Below are 15,368 nucleotides of genomic sequence, written 5' to 3'. Positions count from 1 at the left end.
TGCCCCGGCACTAATGGATTTACGATCTACGAATCGCGCTCTTTGTTTATCACCTACAGCCATACTCGAAAAATCTGAATTAGCCGACGTTGGGGCCCAAAAGCATCCGATTAACGGCCGATACGACGCCATCTTACGACTCCATCGTATTGGCGTCTGCTGGGTGAAGGCGCAACAAGCCGTCCGCTGATTGGACAGTCGAAGGCGACAGCAAGCCGTCCACTGAGTGGACAATCCTGATCATGCATTCCGCCATTTGTGCCGGTGTCGTCGATCGCGCTGTACGCTAACCTCATCAGGTGGGTTTACCATAATGTCTTCCATATACTGTGATTACAACGAAGTGAAACTGATCAGCAGCCCATCAGTATCATATAAAGCAATAAATACCAAGGCTTCAGCTTCTGAAAGCTTAAAACAAAGTGTACTTCGCCGAGTGACGAAACGTAGGCGTAGGCCTCGGCCCTACCTATCCAGTTGTTGTTTCCGTTGTGTAAGGGGGGGAAAAAACAAACATTTTGGCCTCAGACCTTTGAGAGTACGTCGTTCCGTGAACTTTTTGAACGGGCCTCGTATGCCATGCTTCGTCAACGTTGGGTTGTTTTTAAATGATTTGAAGGATTAACTTAAGCACCTTGAATAGAGCAGTTTATTGTTCCTCAAAGACCAGTGTGTAAGTTGACTCAATATGATGGTAACTTTGCAATTCCTGCGTTGTCTCTGAATCAGCTGGCTGAGTCATATTGGCGTAGGGTAGGTCATGATCAGCCCCCCCCTCCCCCTCCCTTTCGTTTCACCAACTCCTGCATCTGCCACCGTTCATGATTATCAAAGTAGGCTTTACCCTGTTCACGATAAGGTAGAAATCAGAGTTGTATACGAAGAGATAAAAGGATGCCATTGACTTCGAGACGGTACGTGATATTTTCAAAAGTATATCGTAGCGTTGTCATTTAATTAGCTTGCAATAAATACGTTGTTCATATACGCACTCTTCATTCTCATCTTTCTTCCTAACTCTTACTCGGACAAGCAAATCCCCTATGCCATCCATAATGGTACACTCTATCCATACACCACATCCTCCCTTCCGTGGATGTTCCACGGGTTTCGGCTAGTTATTATTATTATTATTATTATTACGTTGAAATACGTTGAAAAAGTCAAAACTTCACATGGGGTGTAGGGGAAGGCGGGGCAAGTTGAGCCAGTTTTTGTTCTTGGAATGTTAGGACTGAACTTACTGATGATCTTGCACAAATGAGTATCTTGCCTTCTAATTTAATCCTTGGGAAACATTTTGTAGCTGGTTCTTACTTTCTATCCCCACACTGAAAGTCACTGTGACATTTTGAAAAAACGGAGGCAAAATGGCTCAACTTGCCCGCCTGAGGGGTAAGTTGATCCAACCTCTGGGGTAAGTTGTACCACATAGGGGTAAGTTGATCATTGCCCCAAATAAAGATAACTAAAGTAGAAAAGCATTGTTTTGCCAGAAAAAAATATTTAATGTTGTAAAATTCTACAACACTGAACGAAATGATTACCTTGTGTTCATGGTTATAGTAATCAGTTACGAACAAATTGAGTCACTCTCATAGAAAAACAAGATTGTCAACTGTGGTAAGAAAAGTCAACTCGATCCACCTGTCACAGTTTCAAGTCACAATAAAAGAAAAGTGTCCCAAATACACCCAGAAAGGCCAACAGTCAGACTGTGGCAATTAAGGCACAATATCTTGCTCATCAATGCCAGCTTCATCATTTGGATCTGCAACTAAAAGTAAAACATGTCAGAAATCAAGTCAATTAAGCTGCCAAACTGACAAGTCACAATAATTGAACACAAGCTGTCCAGAACAACGGGCAGAACTGCCAACGCACTTAGGCTGTGGCAGCTTACGCACGATGTCTTGCAGTTCAAATCCTGCTTCATCCTTTGGGTTTGGAACAAACACTGGGTTGTCAGATCCAACTTTTCCAGCAACTTTCTGCAGGAAGACACCTTCAAACTGAAATTCCTCTCCATTCAGTACATCAACCCGAGCAATGTAATGCACAAATCTTGATTTGCCAGCACATTTGACAACTACAAAGTCACCTTCAATGATATCCTATTCACTGTCCACATCTGATTCGTCATCATACTCAACTTCTGAATCACCATCTGTCTCACTGGAACTAGGGGTGTTTGATCTTGGGGGACATGTCTTTTTCCCATTAGCTTTGAACAAGCATCTCTTTGATTTCTTGGCTGATGGCTTCCGTTTGCGATTTTCAGATAGGGCTGCAAGCTCCTGGCATACTGGGGTGTGGAGATGGTACACCCAGTGTGGTGCAGGCTCGCAATGTATCCAATGACCGGGGTACGGTAATAATATGGTATTCTGTAAGCGCTTTGAGCCTTTGGGGAAAAGCGCATTATAAATGCTAATTATTATTATCTCCACCAACATGAGTTGGCAAGTTGAGCCATGGCTCGATTTGCCCCGTAGGGTCTGGCTCAACTTACCCCAGTCTGAACTTTCTGAGATGTCTCCACATACACACATCTTCTATGCATCCATCGTATTAAAGTCTACGACAAGAATGGAGACACATACCTGGACTAACAATAATTGTCATCTGATATCCATATTATCTCCATGCTGCATATGGAAGAAACGTGAACTTACCTGTTTTACACCTTTTTACTTTTATGGCTGAAAATTGGATTTTTCCCTCTGCAACACTGGTTTCCGTTTCAATTTCAATTTAGAAAACAATATGGCACAACGTGGACTTATGCAATGGGGCATCTATACTATAGATGGCGCCACCACAAAGTCTGACTCATTCATAAATGGCTGGGAGGTGGTGCCTCACTTCAACTTACCCCGATGCTCAACTTGCCCCGCCTTCCCCTACTTACTCTTTCACGTGACTGTACAATGCATTTAGGATCGGAGGCAAGAAATAAATATACCGTACAGTGTTTTTCACCTTTTTATTGGACAAAAACCAATTATGTATATATTTCAACAAGGAGGCTCACTTTCATTTCATCACATGCAGTGTTATTTGTAAAAGTTTATGCATGCCTGCCTGCATAATAAATCTTACGCTTCCATGTAATAAGAATAATAATAATTAGTAATATAATACCGAGTGTTTAGACAATACTCAATAGTCAATACAAATGTGTTCTACTTGTGACTCGGCGCACCTCTCATATATCTAACAGTAACATGTACGCAACTACAAGGATGTAATATTGTAATGACAATATATATACCATCAGAACAGACAACATGTTGTTGTTGTTCAAGGAATATTATTAATATTATTGTCCAGCAATTTATGTATTTACGATTTTAGTCCAACTCCAATAGCTGATGATTTATTGGCATAAATGTGTTGCTCGATATTAATATTAATATTGTAGCGACCCATTGGTCCCCCAAGCGAGACCAGCAGCAGAATCGCCTTGCTCCAGCCGGTGACGTAACTAGATCAATCACATGGGGGTTAAATGCATGTTCCAAGTGAGCTCCAATCGGTGGAGGCGTCGTGGTGCACCGGGCTAAGGCGGGCCACGATGACGTATCAACGATGAGATCGAGAGCTGCAAGCAAACTGCTAAAGGTTCGAACCCTCGATCCTGGGCCCCCGCAGGTGTTGCGCCGCGGAAAATGAGCCTTCAAGCCAAAGACGTCCGGACGGACGCCCCGGGCACCCGGGCCTCCACCCTTTTGAATCTAAACCAATTAATCAATAATTAATCACTGAAAAGCTAATTAATGCATTTGAAATCGTCCACCGTTCCTTGTCGTGACGTCACATTCAACCGACCGTAAAATGAAATGTTGTTGTTTTTTTGAAAGATATTTAAATAATCTCGTTGACCCTTAAGGACTTATATATATATATAAAACCCTTCGGTTTATAATTATATATAAAATCGATGGACCATCCACAGGGTAAAGGAAAGAATAAAAGAAAAAAATATCACTTCCCGTTCCAGATCCAGGAAGTTGACCCCCAGAGGAAGAAGAAGAAGAACAACCACCCTCCGGCTCGTCACTCGTCACTCGTCACTCGTCGTCCTCGGGCACACTGCAACTGTAAGTTGTAGGTGCAGGTAGTTGCACAGTCTCTGTGGTACGCTGCTTGTAGGTGCAGGTAGTTGGACAGTCTCTGTGGTACGCTGCTTGTTGGTTTCGGCAGTTGCACAGTCGCTGTGGTACGCTGCTTGTTGGTGTAGGTAGTTGCACAGTCTCTGTGGTGCGCTGCTTGTTGGTTTCGGCAGTTGCACAGTCTCTGTGGTACGCTGCTTGTAGGTGTAGGTAGTTGCACAGTCTCTGTGGTATGCTGCTTGTATGTGTAGGTAGTTGCACAGTCTCTGTGGTATGCTGCTTGTTGGTGTAGGTAGTTGGACATTCTTTGTGGTATGCTGCTTGTATGTGTAGGTAGTTGCACAGTCTCTGTGGTATGCTGCTTGTAGGTGTAGGTAGTTGCACAGTCTCTGTGGGATGCTGCTTGTCGGTGTTGGTCGTTGCACAGTCTCTGCGTTATGCTGCTTGTAGGTGGAGGTAGTGGGACAGTCGCTGTGGTATGCTGCTTGTAGGTGTAGGTAGTTGCACAGTCTCTGTGGTATGCTGCTTGTAGGTGTAGGTAGTTGCACAGTCTCTGTGGTATGCTGCTTGAAGGTGTAGGTAGTTGCACAGTCTCTGTTGGATGCTGCTTGTCGGTGAACATAGTTGCACAGTCGCTGTGGTGTGCTGCTTGTAGGTGGAGGTAGTGGGACAGTCTTTGTCGTATGCTGCTTGAAGGTGTACATAGTTGCACAGTCGCTGTGGTATACTGCTTGTAGGTGTAGGTAGTTGCACAGTCTCTGTGGTATGCTGCTTGTAGGTGTAGGTAGTTGCACAGTCTCTGTTGGATGCTGCTTGTCGGTGAACATAGTTGCACAGTCGCTGTGGTGTGCTGCTTGTAGGTGTAGGTCGTTGCACAGTCTCTGTGGTATGCTGCTTGTAGGTGAAGGTAGTTGCACAGTCCTGTGGTATGCTGCTTGTAGGTGTACATAGTTGCACAGTCGCTGTGGTATGCTGCTTGTAGGTGTAGGTAGTTGCACAGTCTGTGTGGTATGCTGCTTGTAGGTGGAGGTAGTTGCACAGTCTCTGTGGTATACTGCTTGTAGGTGTAGGTAGTTGCATAGTCTCTGTGGGATGCTGCTTGTAGGTGCAGGTAGTTGCACAGTCTCTGTGGTACGCTGCTTGTAGGTGTAGGTAGTTGCACAGTCTCTGTGGTGCGCTGCTTGTTGGTTTCGGCAGTTGCACAGTCTCTGTGGTATGCTGCTTGTAGGTGAAGGTAGTTGCACAGTCTCTGTGGTACGCTGCTTGTAGGTGCAGGTAGTTGGACAGTCTCTGTGGTGCGCTGCTTGTAGGTGCAGGTAGTTGCACAGTCTCTGTGGTGCGCTGCTTGTTGGTTTCGGCAGTTGCACAGTCTCTGTGGTACGCTGCTTGTAGGTGCAGGTAGTTGGACAGTCTCTGTGGTACGCTGCTTGTTGGTTTCGGCAGTTGCACAGTCTCTGTGGTACGTTGCTTGTTGGTGTAGGTAGTTGCACAGTCTCTGTGGTGCGCTGCTTGTTGGTTTCGGCAGTTGCACAGTCTCTGTCGTACGCTGCTTGTTGTTGTATCTAGTTGGACAGTCTCTGTGGTATGCTGCTTGAAGGTGGAGGTAGTTGGACAGTGTCTGTGGTATGCTGCTTGTCGGTGTACATAGCTGCACAGTCGCTGTGGTATGCTGGTTGTAGGTGTAGGTAGTTGCACAGTCGCTGTGGTATGCTGCTTGTAGGTGCAGGTAGTTGCACAGTCTCTGTGGTGCGCTGCTTGTAGGTGCAGGTAGTTGCACAGTCTCTGTGGTACGCTGCTTGTAGGTGCAGGTAGTTGCACAGTCTCTGTGGTGCGCTGCTTGTTGGTTTCGGCAGTTGCACAGTCTCTGTGGTACGCTGCTTGTAGGTGCAGGTAGTTGGACAGTCTCTGTGGTACGCTGCTTGTTGGTGTCGGCAGTTGCACAGTCTCTGTGGTACGTTGCTTGTTGGTGTAGGTAGTTGCACAGTCTCTGTGGTGCGCTGCTTGTTGGTTTCGGCAGTTGCACAGTCTCTGTCGTGCGCTGCTTGTTGTTGTATCTAGTTGGACAGTCTCTGTGGTATGCTGCTTGGAGGTGGAGGTAGTTGGACAGTCTCTGTGGTATGCTGCTTGTCGGTGTACATAGTTGCACAGTCGCTGTGGTATGCTGCTTGTAGGTGTAGGTAGTTGCACAGTCGCTGTGGTATGCTGCTTGTAGGTGCAGGTAGTTGCACAGTCTCTGTGGTGCGCTGCTTGTTGGTTTCGGCAGTTGCACAGTCTCTGTGGTACACTGCTTGTAGGTGCAGGTAGTTGCACAGTCTCTGTGGTACGCTGCTTGTAGGTGCAGGTAGTTGCACAGTCTCTGTGGTGCGCTGCTTGTTGGTTTCGGCAGTTGCACAGTCTCTGTGGTACGCTGCTTGTAGGTGCAGGTAGTTGGACAGTCTCTGTGGTACGCTGCTTGTTGTTGTATCTAGTTGGACAGTCTCTGTGGTATGCTGCTTGGAGGTGGAGGTAGTTGGACAGTCTCTGTGGTATGCTGCTTGTCGGTGTACATAGTTGCACAGTCGCTGTGGTATGCTGCTTGTAGGTGTAGGTAGTTGCACAGTCGCTGTGGTATGCTGCTTGTAGGTGCAGGTAGTTGCACAGTCTCTGTGGTACGCTGCTTGTAGGTGCAGGTAGTTGCACAGTCTCTGTGGTGCGCTGCTTGTTGGTTTCGGCAGTTGCACAGTCTCTGTGGTACACTGCTTGTAGGTGCAGGTAGTTGCACAGTCTCCGTGGTGCGCTGCTTGTTGGTTTCGGCAGTTGCACAGTCTCTGTGGTACGCTGCTTGTTGTTGTATCTAGTTGGACAGTCTCTGTGGTATGCTGCTTGGAGGTGGAGGTAGTTGGACAGTCTCTGTGGTATGCTGCTTGTCAGTGTACATAGTTGCACAGTCGCTGTGGTATGCTGCTTGTAGGTGTAGGTAGTTGCACAGTCGCTGTGGTATGCTGCTTGTAGGTGTAGGTAGTTGCACAGTCTCTGTGGTATGCTGCTTGTAGGTGTAGGTAGTTGCACAGTCTGTGGGATGCTGCTTGTAGGTGTAGGTAGTTGCACAGTCGCTGTGGTATGCTGCTTGTTGGTGTACGTAGTTGCACAGTCGCTGTGGTATGCTGCTTGTATGTGTATGTAGTTGGACAGTCGCTGTGGCATGCTGCTTGTTGGTGTAGGTAGTTGCACATTCGCTGTGGTATTCTGCTTCTATGTGTAGGTAGTTGCACAGTCGCTGTGGTATGCTGCTTGTATGTGTAGGTATTGCACATTCGCTGTGGTATGCTGCTTGTATGTGTAGGTAGTTGTAGTGTCGCTGTGGTATGCTGCTTGTTGGTGTAGGTAGTTGCACAGTCGCTGTGGTATGCTCCTTGTATGTGTAGGTTGTTGCACAGTCGCTGTGGTATGCTGCTTGTAGGTGTACGTAGTTGCACAGTCTCTGTGGGATGCTGCTTGTAGGTGTAGGTAGTTGCACAGTCTCTGTGGTATGCTGCTGGAAGGTGTAGGTAGTTGCACACTGCACAGTCTCTGTGGTATGCTGCTTGTAGGTGTACATAGTTGCACAGTCGCTGTGGTATACTGCTTGTAGGTGTAGGTAGTTGCACAGTCTCTGTGGTACGCTGCTTGTTGGTGAACATAGTTGCACAGTCGCAGTGGTGTGCTGCTTGTAGGTGTAGGTCGTTGCACAGTCTCTGTGGTATGCTGCTTGTAGGTGAAGGTAGTTGCACAGTCCTGTGGTATGCTGCTTGTAGGTGTACATAGTTGCACAGTCGCTGTGGTATGCTGCTTGTAGGTGTAGGTAGTTGCACAGTCTGTGTGGTATGCTGCTTGTAGGTGGAGGTAGTTGCACAGTCTCTGTGGTATACTGCTTGTAGGTGTAGGTAGTTGCATAGTCTCTGTGGGATGCTGCTTGTAGGTGCAGGTAGTTGCACAGTCTCTGTGGTACGCTGCTTGTAGGTGCAGGTAGTTGCACAGTCTCTGTGGTGCGCTGCTTGTAGGTGAAGGTAGTTGCACAGTCTCTGTGGTGCGCTGCTTGTTGGTTTCGGCAGTTGCACAGTCTCTGTGGTATGCTGCTTGTAGGTGAAGGTAGTTGCACAGTCTCTGTGGTTCGCTGCTTGTAGGTGCAGGTAGTTGGACAGTCTCTGTGGTGCGCTGCTTGTAGGTGCAGGTAGTTGCACAGTCTCTGTGGTACGCTGCTTGTAGGTGCAGGTAGTTGCACAGTCTCTGTGGTGCGCTGCTTGTTGGTTTCGGCAGTTGCACAGTCTCTGTGGTACGCTGCTTGTAGGTGCAGGTAGTTGGACAGTCTCTGTGGTACGCTGCTTGTTGGTTTCGGCAGTTGCACAGTCTCTGTGGTACGTTGCTTGTTGGTGTAGGTAGTTGCACAGTCTCTGTGGTGCGCTGCTTGTTGGTTTCGGCAGTTGCACAGTCTCTGTCGTACGCTGCTTGTTGTTGTATCTAGTTGGACAGTCTCTGTAGTATGCTGCTTGAAGGTGGAGGTAGTTGGACAGTGTCTGTGGTATGCTGCTTGTCGGTGTACATAGCTGCACAGTCGCTGTGGTATGCTGGTTGTAGGTGTAGGTAGTTGCACAGTCGCTGTGGTATTCTGCTTGTAGGTGCAGGTAGTTGCACAGTCTCTGTGGTGCGCTGCTTGTAGGTGCAGGTAGTTGCACAGTCTCTGTGGTACGCTGCTTGTAGGTGCATGTAGTTGCACAGTCTCTGTGGTGCGCTGCTTGTTGGTTTCGGCAGTTGCACATTCTCTGTGGTACGCTGCTTGTAGGTGCAGGTAGTTGGACAGTCTCTGTGGTACGCTGCTTGTTGGTTTCGGCAGTTGCACAGTCTCTGTGGTACGTTGCTTGTTGGTGTAGGTAGTTGCACAGTCTCTGTGGTGCGCTGCTTGTTGGTTTCGGCAGTTGCACAGTCTCTGTCGTACGCTGCTTGTTGTTGTATCTAGTTGGACAGTCTCTGTGGTATGCTGCTTGGAGGTGGAGGTAGTTGGACAGTCTCTGTGGTATGCTGCTTGTCGGTGTACATAGTTGCACAGTCGCTGTGGTATGCTGCTTGTAGGTGTAGGTAGTTGCACAGTCGCTGTGGTATGCTGCTTGTAGGTGCAGGTAGTTGCACAGTCTCTGTGGTGCGCTGCTTGTTGGTTTCGGCAGTTGCACAGTCTCTGTGGTACACTGCTTGTAGGTGCAGGTAGTTGCACAGTCTCTGTGGTACGCTGCTTGTAGGTGCAGGTAGTTGCACAGTCTCTGTGGTGCGCTGCTTGTTGGTTTCGGCAGTTGCACAGTCTCTGTGGTATGCTGCTTGTAGGTGCAGGTAGTTGGACAGTCTCTGTGGTACGCTGCTTGTTGGTTTCGGCAGTTGCACAGTCTCTGTCGTACGCTGCTTGTTGTTGTATCTAGTTGGACAGTCTCTGTGGTATGCTGCTTGGAGGTGGAGGTAGTTGGACAGTCTCTGTGGTATGCTGCTTGTCGGTGTACATAGTTGCACAGTCGCTGTGGTATGCTGCTTGTAGGTGTAGGTAGCTGCACAGTCGCTGTGGTATGCTGCTTGTAGGTGCAGGTAGTTGCACAGTCTCTGTGGTATGCTGCTTGTAGGTGCAGGTAGTTGCACAGTCTCTGTGGTGCGCTGCTTGTTGGTTTCGGCAGTTGCACAGTCTCTGTGGTACACTGCTTGTAGGTGCAGGTAGTTGCACAGTCTCTGTGGTACGCTGCTTGTAGGTGCAGGTAGTTGCACAGTCTCTGTGGTGCGCTGCTTGTTGGTTTCGGCAGTTGCACAGTCTCTGTGGTACGCTGCTTGTTCTTGTATCTAGTTGGACAGTCTCTGTGGTATGCTGCTTGGAGGTGGAGGTAGTTGGACAGTCTCTGTGGTATGCTGCTTGTCAGTGTACATAGTTGCACAGTCGCTGTGGTATGCTGCTTGTAGGTGTAGGTAGTTGCACAGTCGCTGTGGTATGCTGCTTGTAGGTGTAGGTAGTTGCACAGTCTGTGGGATGCTGCTTGTAGGTGTAGGTAGTTGCACAGTCGCTGTGGTATGCTGCTTGTTGGTGTACGTAGTTGCACAGTCGCTGTGGTATGCTGCTTGTATGTGTATGTAGTTGGACAGTCGCTGTGGCATGCTGCTTGTTGGTGTAGGTAGTTGCACATTCGCTGTGGTATTCTGCTTGTATGTGTAGGTAGTTGCACAGTCGCTGTGGTATGCTGCTTGTATGTGTAGGTAGTTGCACATTCGCTGTGGTATGCTGCTTGTATGTGTAGGTAGTTGTAGTGTCGCTGTGGTATGCTGCTTGTTGGTGTAGGTAGTTGCACAGTCGCTGTGGTATGCTCCTTGTATGTGTAGGTTGTTGCACAGTCGCTGTGGTATGCTGCTTGTAGGTGTACGTAGTTGCACAGTCTCTGTGGGATGCTGCTTGTAGGTGTAGGTAGTTGCACAGTCTCTGTGGTATGCTGCTGGAAGGTGTAGGTAGTTGCACACTGCACAGTCTCTGTGGTATGCTGCTTGTAGGTGTACATAGTTGCACAGTCGCTGTGGTATACTGCTTGTAGGTGTACGTAGTTGCACAGTCTCTGTGGGATGCTGCTTGTATGTGTATGTAGTTGGACAGTCGCTGTGGCATGCTGCTTGTTGGTGTAGGTAGTTGCACATTCGCTGTGGTATGCTGCTTGTATGTGTAGGTAGTTGCACAGTCGCTGTGGTATGCTGCTTGTATGTGTAGGTAGTTGCACATTCGCTGTGGTATGCTGCTTGTATGTGTAGGTAGTTGCAGTGTCGCTGTGGTATGCTGCTTGTTGGTGTAGGTAGTTGCACAGTCTCTGTGGTATGCTGCTTGTAGGTGAAGGTAGTTGCACAGTCTCTGTGGTATTCTGCTTGGAGGTGTACATAGTTGCACAGTCGCTGTGGTATGCTGCTTGTAGGTGTAGGTAGTTGCACAGTCGCTGTGGTATGCTGCTTGTAGGTGTACATAGTTGCACAGTCCCTGTGGTATGCTGCTTGTAGGTGTAGGTAGTTGCACAGTGTCTGTGGTATACTGCTTGTAGGTGTAGGTAGTTGCACAGTCTCTGGTATGCTGCTTGTAGGTGTAGGTAGTTGCAGTCCCTGTGGGATGCTGCTTGTAGGTGTATGTAGTTGGACAGTCGCTGTGATATGCTGCTTGTTGGTGTAGGTAGTTGCACATTCGCTTTGGTATGCTGCTTGTATGTGTAGGTAGTTGCTCAGTCGCTGTGGTATGCTGCTTGTATGTGTAGGTAGTTTCACAGTGTCTGTGGGATGCTGCTTGGAGGTGTGTGTAGTTGTACAGTCTCTGTGGGATGCTGCTTGGAGGTGTAGGTAGTTGCACATTCGCTTTGGTATGCTGCTTGTATGTGTAGGTAGTTGCTCAGTCGCTGTGGTATGCTGCTTGTATGTGTAGGTAGTTTCACAGTGTCTGTGGGATGCTGCTTGGAGGTGTGTGTAGTTGCACAGTTCTCTGTGGGATGCTGCTTGGAGGTGTAGGTAGTTGCACAGTCTCTGTGGGATGCTGCTTGGAGGTGTAGGTAGTTGCACAGTCTCTGTGGGATGCTGCTTGGAGGTGTAGGTAGTTGGACAGTTTTTGTGATTTGGTGTTTGGAGATGTAGGTAGTTGGACAGTTTTTGTGGGATGCTGCTTGGAGGTGTGTGTAGTTGCACAGTCTCTGTGGGATGCTGCTTGGAGTGCAGGTAGTTGGACAGTTTTTGTGATTTGGTGTTTGGAGATGTAGGTAGTTGGACAGTTTTTGGTGTTTGGAGATGTAGGTAGTTGGACTGTCGCTGGTATTGTAAAGTCATATCTGGATTTTGATCAAGTTTTATTTCTCAGGTGATATGATTGTTGCCTGCCCTTGCCTTCTCTCAGCTACAACACCTTTTATTATCTCTGGGCATGCATGGTGAGGGCTTTGGTCAGTTTGCTGTTTGGAAATGTTCACCCAGATTCGAACATGGCAGCAGGTCGCATGTAAAACTAGACCGGCACTCGGTAGAGCGCATACCCCTGCCAGGCTGAACAGTTTACGTTTTGTATCCACTGACAGGTCGGATCTAGACCTGGACCTGAACTCAAAGCTAATCGGCTTGTTCTTGTCACTTACCAAACTCATCCACCAAGTTTTGTCATAAATCATCCACACCTTTTTGAAATATGATGCTGCATATCTTTTGGTCCAATCACTCAATGGTGAAGAATCACTTAAAATTTTCAAAAATTCTCGTATCCGGATTCGTATCTTCACCAAAATCGAATCGATTCGACTTCATCACACACTCAACCTGTCCACAATTTTTTGTCCGAATCTGGCCACAAACTTTTGAGATATCCTGTTCACAAACAGATACAGACCTCCATCCACCTTCGATGGCAGAGGTAGAAAGTCCAAGCGAGGGTGTGCAACCAAGAAACTCATTTTGCAATAAATGTTCGTTTCCCATTAATCGTACACTTTCTAAAATCAAATCTCACCCCTCTCCTCCAAATCTTCCCCATAACCCTTCCCCTCCAAATCTTCCCCATCACCCATCCCTTTCAAATCTCCCCCCTTGCCCCTCCCTCCTAAACTACCCCCTCACCCCTCCCCTCCTAGACTCCTCCCTCACCCCTCCCCTCCAAATCTCCCCCATATCCCATCCCTTTCAAATCCCTCCCCTTGTCCCTTCCCTCCCAAACTCCCCCCTCGCCCCTCCCCTTCAAATCTCCCCACCCTCATTTCTTCTCAATTTCCGCCCTCTCACTCCCCCTCCTCAAAGCGTCCTCCCCGATTCTTCCCCCTTCCAACTCTCACCTCCATCTCCCCCAACCTTCTGCCTCGCTCTTCCCCCTCCTCAAATAACACCTCATTGTGCCTCACCCAATCACCATCAAACCTTTTGTCCGCCCCATCCTTCTCTTTCTCCGAGCTATTCTGAAATCTCTGACACACCTTCAACAGCTCTCCCTACCTCTTCCACCTCTTCCACATCTTACCCTGCCCCTCCTCCCCCCTGTTCTGTATCCGATGCTCCCCCTTCCTCTTCATTAACGGTATGGACCTCAAACATCCGGGGTCTTCGTTCAAACTTAACTGATCTCTCCATACAGGTTGCTTCTGTCAAACCAGACATGATCTGCTTAACAGAAACTTTCCTCCTTCATGATGTCTCTGATTCCTTAGTATCTCTCCCGGGTTACTCCCTCCTCCGGTATGATAGACCTGAGCCTCGTCCTGGAGGTGGGGTTGCTATCTTTATCAAAAACTCTCGTCCTCACTCGCCCTGCACTGTACTCTCTCCACCTCACCCCCAGGAATACCTCTGGCTACGGCTTCCCCTTTGCTCCCACCTCTTGTTCATATGTGTGTTGTACCGTCCACCAAACAGTGATGACTCCATCTACATCTCGCTGTCTGATAATATGGACCAACTTCTATCTACTCATCCCAACTCTCTCTTCCTCATATGTGGTGATTTCAACTGTCGTCATTCCAGTTGGCTGGGTGTGGGTACCTCCCTCACCAGCCATGGCTCCTCAGCAAAGGACGTCTGCGACTCACTGGGACTGACACAATCTGTCAATTTCCCGACCCGGATCTCAGTCAACGGAGCATCTTCTCTTCTCGACTTGGTACTGACTAACTTCCCTGAAAATGTCTGCTGCTCCTCTTCTGCACCAATCGGATCATCTGATCATGTCCTTGTTAAAGTGGACATCTCTCTGACCATTCTCGGGGAGCCTGCTCAGCGTCGACGAGTCTGGCATTTCACTCAGGCCAACTGGCACGGTCTTCAAGCAGCCATCAATCATCTGGACTGGTCTCCCATCTCTACCACCTCTGACATCAACTCATCCTGGGAATTCTTCCAAAGTAAATTGCTCTCCCTCATGCACAGATTTATCCCATCTCGTCTTCAGTTGTCATACCCTTCCTCCCGTCCATGGTACACGGAATCTTGTGGTGAGGCTGTTGCCCAGAAACAACTTGCCTTCGTCTCCTGGAAAGCAAATCCAACGGAAGGAAATCTCATTTCCTTTCACAAAGCCCGAAACAAGTGTGTGTCCACCCTCATGAGAGCCAGGAAACAATATCTCTCCGTTCTCAAGACCGAACTCTCTTATCTGTCTCCCTCTTCCAAAACCTGGTGGTGTCTGGTCAAATCCGTTTCTGGTGTTTGTTCCTCCTCCATCCCCTCCCTTACCTCAAACGGCTACACAGCTGACTCCGCACGTGAAAAAGCTGAATGCCTCAACTCTGTGTTTGCCTCTAAATCTTGTGTCCCAAACCCATCCCTCTCTGTACCCACCATACCCAGTCGTACCCAGCTGCTCCTGGACTCCGTGTCCTTTCCTCCTGACAAGGTGGAAAAGTTTGTCAACCCTCGACTCTGATTCTGCAACTGGACCCGACGGCATCAGCCCACGGGTCCTAAAATCCTGCTCTGCCGCTCTATCTCACCCTCTCTCTGTTCTCTTCACCCTCTCTTTTGCTCAAGGTCAACTGCCATCTGCTTGGAAATCGGCCAACATCACCGCTTTGCACAAAAAAGGTGCAAAAACAGATCCTAGCAACGACAGACCAATCAGCCTTCTCCCAATTATCAGCAAAGTCATGGAATCCATCATTGCTTCGGATATGAAATCTTTCCTCTTCTCCAATGGCTTGATCTCTGAGCATCAATTTGGTTTCAGACCAGGTCACGCTACTCTGGACATGCTGCTTCTGCTGTCTCAACAATGGATGGAGGTCCTCAATGCCAAACAGGAAATTAGAGCTGTCTCCCTCGACATATCACGTGCCTTCGATACGGTCTGGCACCCCGCTCTGCTCACCAAACTCTCCTCCTTTGGTATCCATGGAAATCTCCACGTATGGCTGGCTGACTTCCTCTCTAGTCATCGTCAACGTGTGGCCCTGAATGGGGTTCTCTCATCTCCTCTTCCTGTTCAGGCTGGAGTGCCCCAAGGCAGTGTTCTGGGCCCTGTGCTTTTTCTGGTCTTCATCAATGATCTCTCTGACTCACTTGAAAATCCTCTCTATCTTTTTGCTGATGACTCCACTCTCTGCCGCTCCATTGCTCTTCCCTCAGATCGGCAGTCTGCAGCCTCCTCACTCTCTGAAGACTTGGACAAAATCACAGACTGGTCAAACAAGTGGAACATGTCTTTCAATCCTGACAAATCCCACACTCTTACTATGTCTCTCCGAAAAGATCGACTGGACAACCCTCCCATCTACTTTCTCAACAATC

The 15,368-nt window shown here is 48.3% G+C and overlaps 1 protein-coding gene across 2 annotated transcripts in view; it reads left to right on the top strand.

Moving 5' to 3' along the window:
• The first annotated feature begins 283 nt into the window (after positions 1-283).
• The window catches only part of LOC144891761 (uncharacterized), a 32,867-nt gene continuing 17,782 nt past the window's right edge, over positions 284-15,368 (top strand). Inside the window, exons 1-2 of one of the 2 annotated variants that reach the window (XR_013623086.1) lie at positions 284-299; positions 4,004-4,103. Coding sequence is in view for 1 of the 2 variants with exons in the window: in XM_078776049.1 (XP_078632175.1) it covers positions 3,592-3,624; positions 4,004-4,103 (133 nt within the window). In the remaining variant the exon portion in view is untranslated. Of the gene's footprint in view, positions 300-3,566; positions 3,625-4,003; positions 4,104-15,368 lie in introns of those variants that run through there. The other variant, XM_078776049.1, reaches the window with a different exon arrangement.

The sequence above is a fragment of the Myxine glutinosa genome, chromosome 1 (genome assembly GCF_964187855.1).
Source record: "Myxine glutinosa chromosome 1, kmMyxGlut1.1, whole genome shotgun sequence".
Classification (NCBI taxonomy): Eukaryota; Metazoa; Chordata; class Myxini; order Myxiniformes; family Myxinidae; genus Myxine; species Myxine glutinosa.
The sequence above is the reverse complement of the archived record's forward strand: the minus strand, read 5'-3'. Positions and strand labels throughout refer to the sequence as shown.